General features: G+C 46.1%; 1 protein-coding gene across 1 annotated transcript; it reads left to right on the plus strand.

The window, feature by feature from the left end:
* Nucleotides 1-5,302: 5,302 nt before the first annotated feature.
* On the plus strand, nucleotides 5,303-12,410 carry LOC109743863 (uncharacterized). Its single transcript, XM_020302951.4, has 5 exons — nucleotides 5,303-6,312; nucleotides 8,318-9,012; nucleotides 9,141-9,227; nucleotides 10,522-11,469; nucleotides 12,071-12,410. Exons 1-5 carry the CDS (start codon nucleotides 6,207-6,209, stop codon nucleotides 12,119-12,121), a joined length of 1,887 nt encoding a protein of 628 aa, XP_020158540.1. The 5' UTR covers nucleotides 5,303-6,206; the 3' UTR covers nucleotides 12,122-12,410.
* Nucleotides 12,411-14,449: the final 2,039 nt, after the last annotated feature.

Raw genomic sequence — 14,449 nt, forward strand, 5'->3', positions numbered from 1 at the left:
GGATAAAGAGTTGGCTTACAATCGCCACTTCACACAATACATAAATATAATTCATACATCATCCAAAATACACACACAGACCGGCTACGGTCAAAATCCAAATGAAAGTAAGATAACCCCAAATGCTAGATTTCCGATCGTCCCAACTGGGCTCCACTACTGATCATCAGGAAAAGACACATAGTAACGACCACGTTCCTCATCGAACTCCCACTTGAGGTCGATCCCATCATCTGCACTGGCATCGTCGGCACCTGAAACTGTTTTGGTAGAATCTGTGAGTCACGAGGACTCAGCAATCTCACACCCGCGAGATCAAGACTATTTAAGCTTATAGGAAAGGATGGTGTAATGAGGTGGAGCTGCAGCAGGCACTAAGCATATATAGTGGCTAACATACGCAAAAGAGAGCGAGAAGAGAAGCAACGGAGCGGTCGTCATCTAGTAATGACCAAGAAGTGATCCTGAACTCCTACTTACGTCATTCATAACTCAAACCGTGTTCACTTCCCGGACTCCGCCGAGAAGAGACCATCACGGCTACACACGCAGTTGATGTATTTTAATTGGGTCAAGTGACAAGTTCTCTACAACCGGACATTAACAAATTCCCATCTGCCTCATAACCGCGGGCACGGCTTTCGAAAAATATTACCCTGCAGGGGTGTCCCAACTTAGCCCATCATAAGCTCTCACGGTCAATGAAGGATAAACCTTCTCCCGGAAAGACCCGATCAGTCTCGAAATCCCGGTTTACAAGACATTTCGACAATGGTAAAACAAGACCAGCAAAGCCGCCCGAATGTGCCGACAAATCCCGATAGGAGCTGCACATATCTCGTTCTCAGGGCACACCGGATGAACACTACGTACAACTAAAACCAATCCTCGAGTTTCCCCAAGGTGGCGCTGCAAGTGGCTCTAGTTTGGACCAGCACTCAGAGGAACACTGGCCCGGGGGTTTAAATAAAGATGACCCTCGGGCTCGCGAAAACCCAGGGGAAAAGGCTTAGGTGGCAAATGGTAAAACCAAGGTTGGGCCTTGCTGGAGGAGTTTTATTCAAGGCGAACTGTCAAGGGGGTCCCATAAATCACCCAACCGCGTAAGGAACGCAAACTCAAGGAACATAATACCGGTATGACAGAAACTAGGGCGGCAAGAGTGGAACAAAACACCAGGCATAAGGCCGAGCCTTCCACCCTTTACCAAATATATAGATGCATTAATATAATAAGAGATATTGTGATATCCCAACATATCCATGTTCCAACATGGAACAAACTTCAACTTCACCTGCAACTAGCAACGCTATAAGAAGGGCTGAGCAAAAGCGGTAACTTAGCCAAACAACGGTTTGCTAGGAAAGGATGGTTAGAGGCTGACATGGCAATATGGGAGGCATGATATAGCAAGTGGTAGGTAGCGCAGCATGGCAATAGAGCGAACAACTAGCAAAGCAAAGATAGAAGTGATTTCGAGGGGTGGTCATCTTACTTGCAAGGTTCTCAGAGTTGTCGAAAGCTTGATCCTCGTAAGCGTACTCAACAGGTTCCTCGTTCACGAACTCGTCTCCCGGCTCTACCCAAGACAAGAACACAAGCAACGGAACCACAATCAATCACGAGAAATGCACAAGCAACATGATGCAATACATGAATGATATGCAAGATATGATATGCGGTGCGTATGCGTGCTCCGGGAGGAAAATGATGAACAAGGCAGTAACTTGACAAACCAAGTATGCCACTGGAAATATGAGATGATTTCGGTCGAAATCGATATAAAGATCACCGGAAACGGATGCACGGTTTGCAAATGACAAGCAAAACAAAAATGACACAAATCTGTGATTAACAGCATGATAGCACTTAAAATGCAACAAGTAACAATGCTACAGCACTCCAACATAGCAAGAAAGCATATAAAAGTAATCTACAGGAGATGCTAGACAAAAGATGAACACTGAGCTACGGCTAGATCACAACAAAACAAGCTCAAATAAGCATGGCAAAAGTGCAAAAGATAACAGGTTCACAGACTTGGTGAAATTACTGGACATGGCAGAAAACAGCATCAGGTAGCAATGTTCAGAGCACGAAAACAACATTCTACAGGAACTTAACATGGCAAAACAAGACATGGCAGTGTTCTACTAAATGCATATGACAAAAGTCCCTTAATGACCATAAGCCAAAAAGGACCAGAAGATATGATGGCAACCATGCAAACATAGCAAGTTTCGTTAACAGGTTTCAGACTTAGCAGAAAACAGAGCATTGGCAGATACAATAATATGAAGGCATCTTTGTGAGCTTTATGCACTCACCACAAAGCAATTCATGACAAAACAAGCATACCTACACCAAGATGGCATGTTTATGAAGCTAACCATGGCAAGATCAAGTACATAGCATGTATGAAACAACTACAACAAGCTTGGCAAAATTGAATAACACGTAAACAATCTGCCAGAAATATTTTATAGCAAAAGTAAAGCAAGATTGAGTCATGCTATGGCACTCCATAATTGGAAACAAGTGCAGGAATGGATCAATTACAACAATATCTACAAAACATCCTTACTGAACATCTCCAAAATATGCATGGATCTCTCTGTATCATCAAGTTTACATGGCAACAAAATAACAGCAGACAAAGACTTAGAGAAATCACTAAGTCCCTGAAATCAGAAACATTACTGGGCCTAGTTTGCATGCTTGTGATAGTCACCACAGAGATCACAAAAATACATGGCATACACCACTAGAAAGATGGCATGGCATACAACAAAACACATGTAGAGCTCATGCCCATAAGATGCACAGATTAAATGATACAAAAATAACAAATTCTCAAGTTCTGCTAAGTAACAGCAGATAACAGCAACTAGCACTCTTGCACCAGAGATTTGGGCATCAAGATTTCCTCTAATGAACATGGTACAATTTAACAAAATGTAGAGCATCACGAGACGAACAATTTGATATATTACACGCGCGAAACGGAGCTACATACAGAGAGTTATGCTATGATGAACAGGGGTATATAATGTCAAACTAAAATGACTCGGAGAAATATTTCGGGGTCTCGGGGTCAACCTTAGTCGTTGACCAGATCGGATCGGGCTAGGGTTCCGACGGTGGCCGGAGCTAAGCTGCTGCCGGCGGCGGCGCGGAGGAGGAGGAGGCGCCGGGGCCCGGGGGAGATGGCGGTGAGGAGGAGGAGGACGGCGGCGAGCAGGGCGGCGGAGGCGCCGGCGACGGCTTGGCGGCGCGGCGAAGAACGGCAAGGCGGCGGCGGCGGAGGTCGAGGACGGCAGTGGCCGGCGAGGCGACGGCGGCGTGGCACGGCGACGGCACGGAGGGAGGCGCGCGCGGGGCGCGGGCGGCGTCGGCGCGCGGGCCGCGTGGGCCGCGGCGGTGGGAGAGCCGGCGGGTGACATGGCGCCGCAGGATTGGTCGGAGGGCGGCTGCGGGTTCGTCCGGCGGCGGTACGGACACGTCCGCCCGCGGAGAGGGAAGGGGACTAGGGTTGGACTGCGAATGGATTTCGGGAGGGTTGCATATTTATAGGTAGAGGGAGCTAGGAGAGTCCAAATGAGGTGCGGTTTTCGCCCACACGATCGTGATCGAACGACCTAGAGCATGGAAGAGAGCTTGGTGGGTTTTGGGCTGATTAGAGAGGGGGTTTTGCTGCAACACACAGGAGGCATCTGCGGTTACCCGGTTAACCGTTGGAGTACCAAACGACCTCCAAATGGAACAAAACTTGACTGGTGGTCTACCGGTGGTATACCAAGGCCACTTGACAAGCCTCGGTCCATTCCGAGAACATTTGACACCCGCTCACGAAAGAAAACAAGAGGGGTGCGCCAGAGGAGATGGGAGCGCCGGATTGCAAAACGGACAACGGGGAAAAAGCTCGGATGCATGAGACGAACACGTATGCAAATGCAATGCACATGATGACATGATATGAAATGCATGACATGAACAAAATGCAAAACGACAAACAAAACCCGACCACGAAGGGAATATCATAACACATAGCCGAAAATGGCAAGAGTTGAAGTTACAAATATGGAAAGTTACATCTGGGGTGTTATACTATGTTCCTTTGCAATCGAGAGAGATGCCCATGCTAAGGCCGACCGCCACTGCTGCCAGAGTTGAAAATAAACGATTTACACCATGGCCTGCCCCCAATCTCCACCTGCTGCTGCTCAAGGTCCTCCTGTCCAAGTCCCATCCGCCATGGCTGCCCCAAAATTCACCTGCTGCTGCTCAAGGTCCGCCATGGCTGCCCCAAGCTTCACCTGCTGCTGCTCAAGGTCCACATGACGATGAGACCTAGTACTGCAACGCAGCCTCGTCGTTGACTCGGATGCTGCCGGTGCTGCGACCCGACGACTCGATGGTGTTGTCGGCGTTGCGACGCGATGCTCGTCGTCGTCGGTGCTGCAACGCGGCATGGAGGCCGGAGTGCAGTCGGGCACCACTCGTCGCCGATGATGCAGCGTAGCACGCGAGGAGGAGGCGGGCGGTGCTGCGTTTGAGCTTTTTCCGTGCCGACGGAGTTGCAATGGAGCGTCGCCGGAGCTGCAATGGAGGGTCGCCGGAGCTACGCTGAAGCCGCCGGAGCTGCACTGAAGCATCGCCGGCGCTGCACTGGAGGGTCGCCGGAGCTGCGCTGAAGCCGCCGAAGCCGCACTGAAGCGTCGCCGGCCCTGCACTGGAGCTGCGCTGAAGCTGCCGGAGCTACACTGAAGCGTCGGCGGCGCTGCACTGAAGCCGCCCGGAGATGCAATGGAGGGTCGCCGGAGCTGCACTGAAGCCGTCGGTGCTGCAATGGAGCTTCGCCGGACGTGTCGATGCTGCGTTGGAGCTCCGCCGGACATCGTCGGTGCTGCATTGGAGCTTTGCCGAACGCCGGTCGTGCGACATGAGAACTGCAGTGGAGCTTCCGCTGGGTGCAGCAGCGCTGCGTGCGCGCCCAATACTGTCGTGGCACAGCTGTAATCCTACGGCCAGTAGAGCGCTAATCGGACGGCTGCCTAGCCAGATGATTTCTCTAAGAAATAGAGAAATCATCCGGCTGATTCGTAGCACTGGCCATTGTTTTTCTAACCATCCAATCATAGATTCTCGTAGCACTATTTTTTTTTTTAACTTGGTCGTAGCACTACTTTGGCAGTAAGCTTTGACGTGCTAATCTTTTTTTGTGGTAGAGACGGACGCGATAAATTTCTTGCGTGTAAATAAAAAAAGAAAAAAAGGAAAAGAAAAGAAGGCAAGGAAAACCAGATAGGAATTCAACCGTCATCCGGGAAAGGGAAGGGGGCGGAGGAGGCCGAAGGAAGTCACAGTTTGCATAGGGTTTCTCTCCTTCCCGTCCAAGACGAACAAGCACACCACACAAACCCACACACCCTCTACGGAATTCACAAGCCCACAAAAATTCCGAGCAAGATAAATCCTCTCGAAAAATCGGCGCTCCGAATCCCTTCCCAAGTGCTTCCCCAATCCCGCGAATCCCCGCGAGATTTCCCAATCCTCCGACGCCGCCGCCGCCGCCTTCCGCAGATTTCACGGCGAGACCCATCGAGGGCGCCGTACGGAGAGTGGTCGCTCGCCCGCCGAGGCGAGCCCGAGCAGCCCGCTTCCTGCTTGATCAATCTTCTCTCTTCCCACCGAGTCCTGACCTACAAACCGTGCCCTAGAGCCGCCGCCGCCGCCGCGCCGTACCCTAGCGTCACGGCCGACGCCTCAAACCCCCACGCCCGCCTCTCACGCGCGTGGCCGCCATCGCCGTTCCCGTCCTTCCTCCTCGGGACATCGCGTTCCTGCTGTCTCCACCCCGCCCGCAGTCTCTAGCCATTGGGGTTTGAGGTATGAGCTTGTTTTCATCCAGCGATTAGTTAAATCCCACTGACCTTCAAAACATCTGGGTGTGCCGCTGCACACCCGGCACACCATCTAGATCCGCCCCTGGGGGCTAGGCTTTGGTGGTCTGGGCTTCGCCCGAGTGGAGACTGGGCGCGGAACTGCGGATGTGCTGTTGAATCGTGTGTAGGCACCACCCTGAGTGACTGACTAGGACTAGGAGTGAAAGGTAGTTGTGGTGGTAGTAGTGGTGGTGGTTTCATTGCTGTGCCGGACCGGACGTTGCTGCTGGGGCGCGTAGATGGTGAACTGCGCCTGCTGGCATGGACCGAGGTGAGCCCTCATTGAAACCAGAATGGCTGGTGCGCGGGGTTGCCACACCGACAGTAGCTGCCACAGGCTTCCGGCCAGGAACTTCGCCCCGTGCAGGTGAGCTGCCTTTCCTTCAATTTACCATTTTGATGCATATAACGGCTAGGGGTTAGTGCTGCTTATAGAAAGTTTTGCAAGATTAATTGTTATTATAGTAGTCGAATCGCATACGTTTCTAGTGGTATTGGATAATTTTACACGAGCTGTTATTAGTTCTTAGACTTTTTTATGCTGGGTGGTGTTTTTTTCATTTATGCATGGTGAAGTTAGTGCACTTCTGGTGTGCAATTGCTGCCTGCTAGCTCACCATTTTTTTAAGAACAATGATCATTCTTCAACCTTCCTACCACCAGTATTGGCATGAGTCTGATTCAAGGACAATGCTTGTACTGTGAAGCGCTTTATTTAATATGTTTGTTGCATGAAACATGAAGCAAGTGTAATATGTCACATAAATGCGTAATTTTGGACTTGTGGTAATCATGGAGCAATCTGTCTTCAGAGACATTGTTTACATCAGCACATCAGCCTCGTGCTGTTGCATGGTAAAGTGATGGTTATCAGTGTGTGTAATTTTTAACTGCGGTTAGTGTTATTAAATTAAATATTATTTTACTTGGAAATGATTTAATGGTAGTTATTGGGCTATTGCGCTGGAGTCAGTCCAGACTTCAGAGACTTTCTTGGACGGGAATGTTTACTTGTTCATGTTGGTTAGCCATGTTGCCATAATGCATCAGCAGTCCGTGTAATGCCAAATGTACTAGGGAGTGCGTGAGGATTAGGCCGAATCACCTCTTAAGAATTGCTTGGAGAGAGGCATGATGTGTAGTTGATATATCATGACTATATCTCATGCCTTGCAGGCTTGCAGCTTTGTTGATCATTCTTAAATGCTTGCCTTTCTTGCCTGCATATATGGAAATAGATAGTAGAATGTATGCCCTTCTCCATACACAAATATATACATAGTTGGTACCTCTAATTTAAGTAGCTTAAGGGGTAGGCAAAACATTTTTAGCAATAGACAATTTTCTTTCCTTGGTGCAGTGGAATGTGCATGTTCACTGAACTTGCTAATTGCTATGGTATTGTTTATTGTAGTGTACTAGCAGAAGTAGAGCTATATTAGGCTAGAAGCAAAATGTGGTCTGGTATTTCGTACTATAACTTGTTTTGATTAGCAGACTAGCATAACTAGACCAAGCAAATGGTTAATGAATTAAATTATACTTCCTCCGTCCCAAAATAAGTGACTCAAGTTTATACTAGCTTTAGTATAAAGTTAGTACAAAGTTGAGTCACTTATTTTGGGATGGAGGGAGTAGTATGTAAAAGTTAACGCATAAATAACTATAAATGTATTCTTCACTTCACCATGTCTCTGCAATCTCACTGCCTGCAATCACACAAATCCTGAAATGGAAAGTTCATGACCAAGAGGTCCAAGGCACCATTTCATATTACTTGCTTTGGCCTGGAGACAAGTCTCGGGTTGTATATTGGGGTTTGCCCAGTGGAGAGGCACTGGGAGTTAACTGTGTGCAGTAGATTGGCCTGCTGCAAGGAGCCCAGGACGCAAGGTCCCAAGCTTCATCTGTGCAAGATCAGTTTTTAGCTGTCCATTGGTGTGGCAAATGTAATTATTGATTCAAGGCACAGAAGCTTGCTCTTGTAGTCACAAATAGCTATTTTAAAATTATTTTCTTTTGTTGATATGTCTAGTAAACTCATTTGTTGCTTGTTGTCACATGTGTAGTACCTGGGGACCGTTATGTGAGATACCAATCATACTGTATAGTGTATTACATCAACGATGCGGCCTTTTGTATTGTGATATATTGCATTAATGCGTATGAATTTTATTGTTCTTGCACTTGGCATGTAGTAAGGGTTGATGTCCATTGTTCCTTCAACAATTTTTGCCACGTCTTTCTGGTTGCTTTGGTTTAACTCTGCATGGTTTAGCTAAACATATATGAACCTCGTTTAAATGACTGTTCTTCTAAACTTACACACATGATGTATATTTGCTAATGAGCTGTTACTTGAATGCTTTTAGATGATCAAGACAGGGGTGCTTCATCAAGAAACCGATCTTCAGGCCGTGATCGTGAACGGAGCTCCCAACAGTCCTCTTCCCGCAGGGGTTCTGGCCCAAGTGTGTCCAGACGGCATGACCGGGATAGCACAGTGAAGTCAAGAGGGTATGCTAGTTTTGGAAGGAGCAACAGGGACAGGGGTTGTGACAAGGATTCTGATTTCCGTGATTGGGAGAGTAGATTGGGTCTTGCAGGTGACCCACTGCGTGATGGCTTTGGGCCCTTTAACTCATGCAGACCTGAAAGCGATAGGCTTAATCGCATTCGTCCAAAGTTGGACACATTGAATCGAGCATCTGGAGTAAGTTTGGACAATGGTAATCTATCTAGAAAGGATGCTGGCGGCATGTCCTTTGAGCGAGAATTCCCACACCTTAGTTCTGAGGACAACAATGGAAAACATGATGTAGTTAGAGTTCCATCTCCTGGAATTGGCTCCCCAATTCAGAGCATACCATTGGTTACTGCGCCTGATGGCTGGAACTCAGTGCTAGCAGAAGTCCCTGGACTTAGTGAGCCAAGTAATACCCAGACCTCTTCTGCTTCATCACGTGCTGGTTCCAGTCAGCAGCTTGTAGTGTCGAACTGTGGGACTGCCTTAAGCATGGCTGAAACAGTAATGCAGACTCCATTAAAAATTTCCACCACACCTCAGGTAATGTATTATGTACTGAATATGATATCTTGTGTTGTTTACTCCTTTTGGTCTATGATCATGCTCATTTTGTACCATTCACTTAATCTAATTAATGTTTCGTGTGCAATATCATTTTTTTTACCCAGCTATCGATTGACGCTCAGAAGATTGAAGAAAGAACTATGAGGCAGTGTATTCTAAGACCTCTGACGCCTTCATCAAACAAAAATTCTGTATGCACTCTGTACATTGCCTTCGCTGTGAGATCAATTGTTTTGTTTTGTTGTTTGTGTCTTGTGTGATTACCATGGTTGTATTTAAATCGTGCAATTTCTCGGATACACTGTCTGTTTTGTAATTTTGCTTTTGAAAGACAGATCATCACAAGCATAATTTCAACTTTCTTTGTCTTGCATGATCAAGTAGTATCGGACTGTTATTCATGGATGAACAATTCAATTTTGTTTCTATGTCAGGAATCTGCTTCATCAATGTCCCTTACAATTGTCTGGTCCTAAATTACGCATGTCATTAGTGATCATATTCATAATATTTACAAGATATGGTCGTAAGCTGGTTCAGTCGCTTCATGTTCTTTGCAAACTGCAAGTATCCATGAAGCGGATGTGGCAGTTACCTGAGGGTCTTCATAGCATAATAATTTATGTAAATGCAATGCATGATGTGGTGTAAGTATGGATACATATTAGTTGGTAGTTTGAACGTACGCGCTGGAGATTAGGAGATATGTTTTTCTGTTGTAAAATCTATCATCCTTTATATTTTTGTACACCTGTTATTTAAATACGCAGTTTGGTTCTGAACTAATTTACAAGGAATAGTGATCCAAAAGTCAGAAACTTCTATTCTTGTAGCATTGAGTTATGAATCGTATTGATCGTTAGAACAGTTGAAATACTCATTACATAGAAGCTGTTTGTTCTGATGTAAGACTTAACTGGTAGTGTGAGTTTTGTAGTTTCTCTTACTTGTTTGGCTCATGAACACCTGAAAGAAATTATTAGTATTACTGTGCATGTAGATTATGTATTTATGTTCCCCGCAAAGAACTTAGATTAAGAGAACTCTATTATTAGAATTTTAGTGGGATAATTTTTTTGTGTGTTTGACCTTCCATGTTATATGAGTTTGTCAATATTACTGCTTATGATCCATATTTTATTTTATTTCATAGTAGTATATGCCAACTACTAAACATTTTCTTGATACTATAACATCAACAAATATTCCACCACACAGCAAAACTGACAGAAACTTCCCTTTTGTATATTACTTGATCAGCATTTGATCATTAAGCATGCAATTGATATAATACACCGTAGTTTGTTCAGGCATGTCTACATTTTGGGGAAGGTTGCATAAAGTAAATCCTCTATATGTGCTTCTGGCTGGTTTTCTGTTTCACTTATTCTGGAGTGTTTTCTTGTGTGTGTTGATATGGAGTGGTGTTGCCTTGTACTGAAAAAAATACACTTTGGTTTGCCCTTATTCCTTAATGCTTTGCAGGTATCTACTTTGTCAGATAGGTTAAAAACGAAAGGTGCAAGAGCTGGGGATTCTAATGGTTCTATCAAAACTGCACCCCAACTGTCAGCACAGTCTTCCAATACCTCTGTTCGTACTCCAGTCAAATCTGAGGTTGCCAAGCCATCTCAACCAGGATCCTTTCAAGTCCTGACCCGTGAGCAGAATGGTGCTGCAAATACCTCAAAAGACTCCACTAGCAATCCTTTAAGCCCTATTCTAGGTCGATCTTCTTCAGTGGAACCACTGAAAAAGCCCCTTGTCAACCAAAAGCTTAAAGGTGTCATAAATGGCCTCCCTTTGCAATTACAACAAGGTCCATCTGGTGAGAGAAAATCAATAACAAAAGCCAAGCATAAATTCTTTGAGTTTCTGCGGAGCAAGTCTTTAAATGGTTCAAGCACGGGTATTGGGTCCTCATCTAGCTTGATTAATGAACAGAAGAACCCATGTCTTGATTTATCCTTGTTTGACGCTGGAATCAAGTGTATTGAGACTGGAAGTAGTTCTTGTGAGGATGCAAATTCTTGTGATGGGTCTCAGCGACACCTCTCCGACAATGAGGAAACAAAGGCATCTTTGGAACCTCTTGATGTTTTTTATCATGGGTCCCATGGGGTTGCAGCTGTCAAGGATACCAACTCTTTATCAGATCATGCTGATGCCGAAAATGGATCTATGGCGCCTCAGGCAGACAAGGCTGAAGCTACTCTGGCCATTATGGCAGCAGATATAAATGATGGTTCCGCAAAGGCAGACTCCAGCTATGGTGATGCCGGTTTGTTGTTTGTGCCCATTGTAGCTGGGGAAGAGGAATCATATCCTACTGAAGATGAACCTAGTCCAGAAGAAATGGCTTTCCTGAAATCTCTTGGCTGGAAAGAAGACGAAGTAGTTCCGCCTCTGAAACAGGAAGAGATAGCTGATTGTGTAAGTTTTGTTATGTTTCTTGTTCTAGTTCATCAACATTATTTGGCTTTCAGTACACACTCACGTGCTTAAGGTTTTTCCTTCTAATTAGTTTGCTAGCCGATAGGTACTCATAGGTCTCGGTTCATCTTCAGTTTCGCCAAAGCAGTTCCTAAAACTTCCAGTTCATCTTTAGTTATTGTACTCCCTCCATCCCAAAATTCTTGTTTTAGATTTGTCTAAATACATATGTATCAAGTCATGTTTTAGTATTAGAATCATCCATATCTAGAGGAATCTAAGGCAAGAATTTTGGGACGGAGGGAGTATATCCTCAATGCGCATCATATCAGCAAAATGAATTGATGATGTTGTTTACCATGAAAGTATTGGTTGCCATCATCATTGTACTTCTGATGAGGCATACTAAATGATTTACGGGGCTTAGAAAGAGACCATTGTCTACGAATCGGGACCCAGCCGATGTTTCTGAGACCATATCGGTATCATTTACGTGGCAGTGTGCATCATTCAAGTATTCTGGTAATCCACATTAGGAATTGACCACTTGTTAAATTTTACCATGTGTATTATTCTGACATAGATTCCCACTGTTTTGTAGTTAAGGCACAACGTGAGGCTGCAGCAGAAGCTTGAGGAATGCAGGGGCTAATGACAGGGCTCATCAACCAAAGTTTGTCACGGCGCTGAGAACTTGTGGGAATCAAGCTGTATTTTGTGATGCCATGGGACGATCGTGTCTAGCTTAACAAATCGAGATGTTTTAGTTAACTTCAGCTCTGTGGGAGTTGTCATGCTTAGACCGATGTTTCTCCCTGCTGAAAAGAGGGTTGAGGTTTTTCTTCATTTTCCCAGAAGGAATACCGAATGATAAAAGCATGTATGGTGTTGGAGGCACATAGAGGTGCTCAGAAAGAATATAGGTTGTCTTCTTTTTTATACTTCTCATGGCTTATCCTTGTTTCAGAAAGAAAGGAAAAGAATAGGTTGTCTTTTTTTTTATGCTTCTCATGACTTGCCTTTGATTATCGTGGTCTCAGATTTGCATTATGTATTTTCATTTTATGTTCTTATTCCTCTTTGTGTTTTTCTATTGATTCATGGTGCTTCAATTGCTTACCCCTTTAGGTTTTTTCTTTTTCTTTTGAGGGAATGTCATCAGTCCACAATAAAACTACGAATGAAAGAGGGAGGGTTCTCCGTCCACCCTGCCATGCTAGCTAGTTAATGAGCCAACTTAGACAAAATAATTATAAATAGGCCAGAGTCATGCGATCCAACTAAACGAATACTCCCTCTTTCTATCTATATAGGGTCTAATGCGTTTTTCAAGACCGTCTTTGACTATTGACAAGATTAATAGTACATGACATGCATAATGTGAAAATTATATCATTGAAAGCTCCTTTCACATACGAATTTGCCGGTATGCTTTGTGTAAGTTGCATGTCATATATTATTGCTTTAACATTTGGTCAAAGTTAGCCTCATGAAACGAATTAGGCCCATATAGATGGAATGAGGGAGTATGTCCAATCCCCCCCCCCCCCACCACCACCACCCCAATCCCCCAGCGTCATCTTCCTCCCCCTTCGTCTTCGATCTGCGGTGCCCTGGGAACATGTCATTCATGGCGCAAGCTCGCCACCAATGGCAAGGCTGCGTGTTGTCTGGTGGGTGTCGCCCCATCCCCTAGCGTCATCTTCTTTCTCCCCCTTCGTCTTCAATAGTAGTCTGCTACGGTGCCTTGGGAATGTGTCGTTCATGGCGCAAGCTCGCCACTGAAGGCAAGGCCGCGCGTCGTCTGGCGCTAGCAGGTGTCGGTTGCAGCATCCCGTGCCTCTGTCGTCTTTAATATCAAAGAAAAAGTTGTTGCCGTTGGTAGCAGCACCCACAATTGCTGGTTTCAGCATCCACGGCCGTGGTTGCAGCAAAAATGGCCATCGTCGCCGGTGGCAGCTATTGTTGTCGGCGGCTGCAGCACTGGTTTGGCCAGTTCCAGCACTAGGCTAGCCGGTTGCAGCAAAAACCTCACCGTCGAAGAAGTATCCTCCCGATTCCAGCAAACTTCATGGCCTGTTCCAGCACTCCGCCTCACGGTTCCAGCAACCCCGTGTCGCCGCGCGGGTCGCACTCGCTGTTTTGCTGGTTCCAGCACCGCCGCCAACTGGTCTCGTTGGGCACCGGCGGCTAGCAGTAACGGGCGATGCTGTTTCTAGCACTTGCCTCTCATGGTTGCAACTCCGCCGTGGTTTGCAGCTCGCCAACACATCAACAACTTGTATTTTTTGTCGGCGTGCGGTTGCAGCTTTGCTAGCGAGCGTTGCAACAACGGCTAGGAATAACGAACGTCGGTGGTAGTAGCGAGGCTTCCGGGGAGGAAAGAGTTCCGCGGAGAGGACATGAGCGAGAAGGATGATTCTTGATGGCTGGATATGGTGTTGGTCGTTGGGTGAATAGATAAGAGGGTCATTGGGGATAAGAGCGTCATTGCATTAGTTGCATCGGTGATACGTGGAAGTGAAAGTTGAGAAGCTTATTACTTTTGGGTGTTTGGGCACCCTAGAGCTTGTGCCCTAGATGGTTGGTGGTGTCGCGGAGCTCGATCATTGTGGTGTAAAGCTCCGGGCAAGCTTTGGGGTCTCCAATTAAGTTGTGGAGATTGCCCCGAGTAAGTTGTACGGGTTCGATGACCGCCCCAAGGGTCACCAACTGTACGGGTTCGGTGACCGCCCTCAAGTGTCCCTTCGTGGAATCACGGCACCTTGCATTCTGCGAGGGCATGAGTAGAATACGGTGGCCTTAGTGGCATTTTGAGGAGTATTGTACATTCACACCACTCTAACAGAGATTAGCATCCGCAAGGGTGTGAACTTCAGGATACATCGTCGTCTCCGCGTGCCTTGGTTATATTTCATCCGAGTCCTTTTTTTATGCACTTACTTTGTGATAGCCATAGTGATTCATGTTATACATCTTG

This window comes from Aegilops tauschii, chromosome 2 (genome assembly GCF_002575655.3).
Source record: "Aegilops tauschii subsp. strangulata cultivar AL8/78 chromosome 2, Aet v6.0, whole genome shotgun sequence".
NCBI classification, from domain to species: Eukaryota; Viridiplantae; Streptophyta; class Magnoliopsida; order Poales; family Poaceae; genus Aegilops; species Aegilops tauschii.

Excerpts from the sequence above, each read along its gene's own strand:
- LOC109743863 (XM_020302951.4), top strand. The coding sequence starts at position 6,207 with ATGGACCGAGGTGAGCCCTCATTGAAACCAGAATGGCTGGTGCGCGGG. Across the intron at positions 6,313-8,317 it reads AGGAACTTCGCCCCGTGCAG|ATGATCAAGACAGGGGTGCT; the intron begins GTGAGCTGCCTT and ends GAATGCTTTTAG. Across the intron at positions 9,013-9,140 it reads AAATTTCCACCACACCTCAG|CTATCGATTGACGCTCAGAA; the intron begins GTAATGTATTAT and ends TTTTTTACCCAG.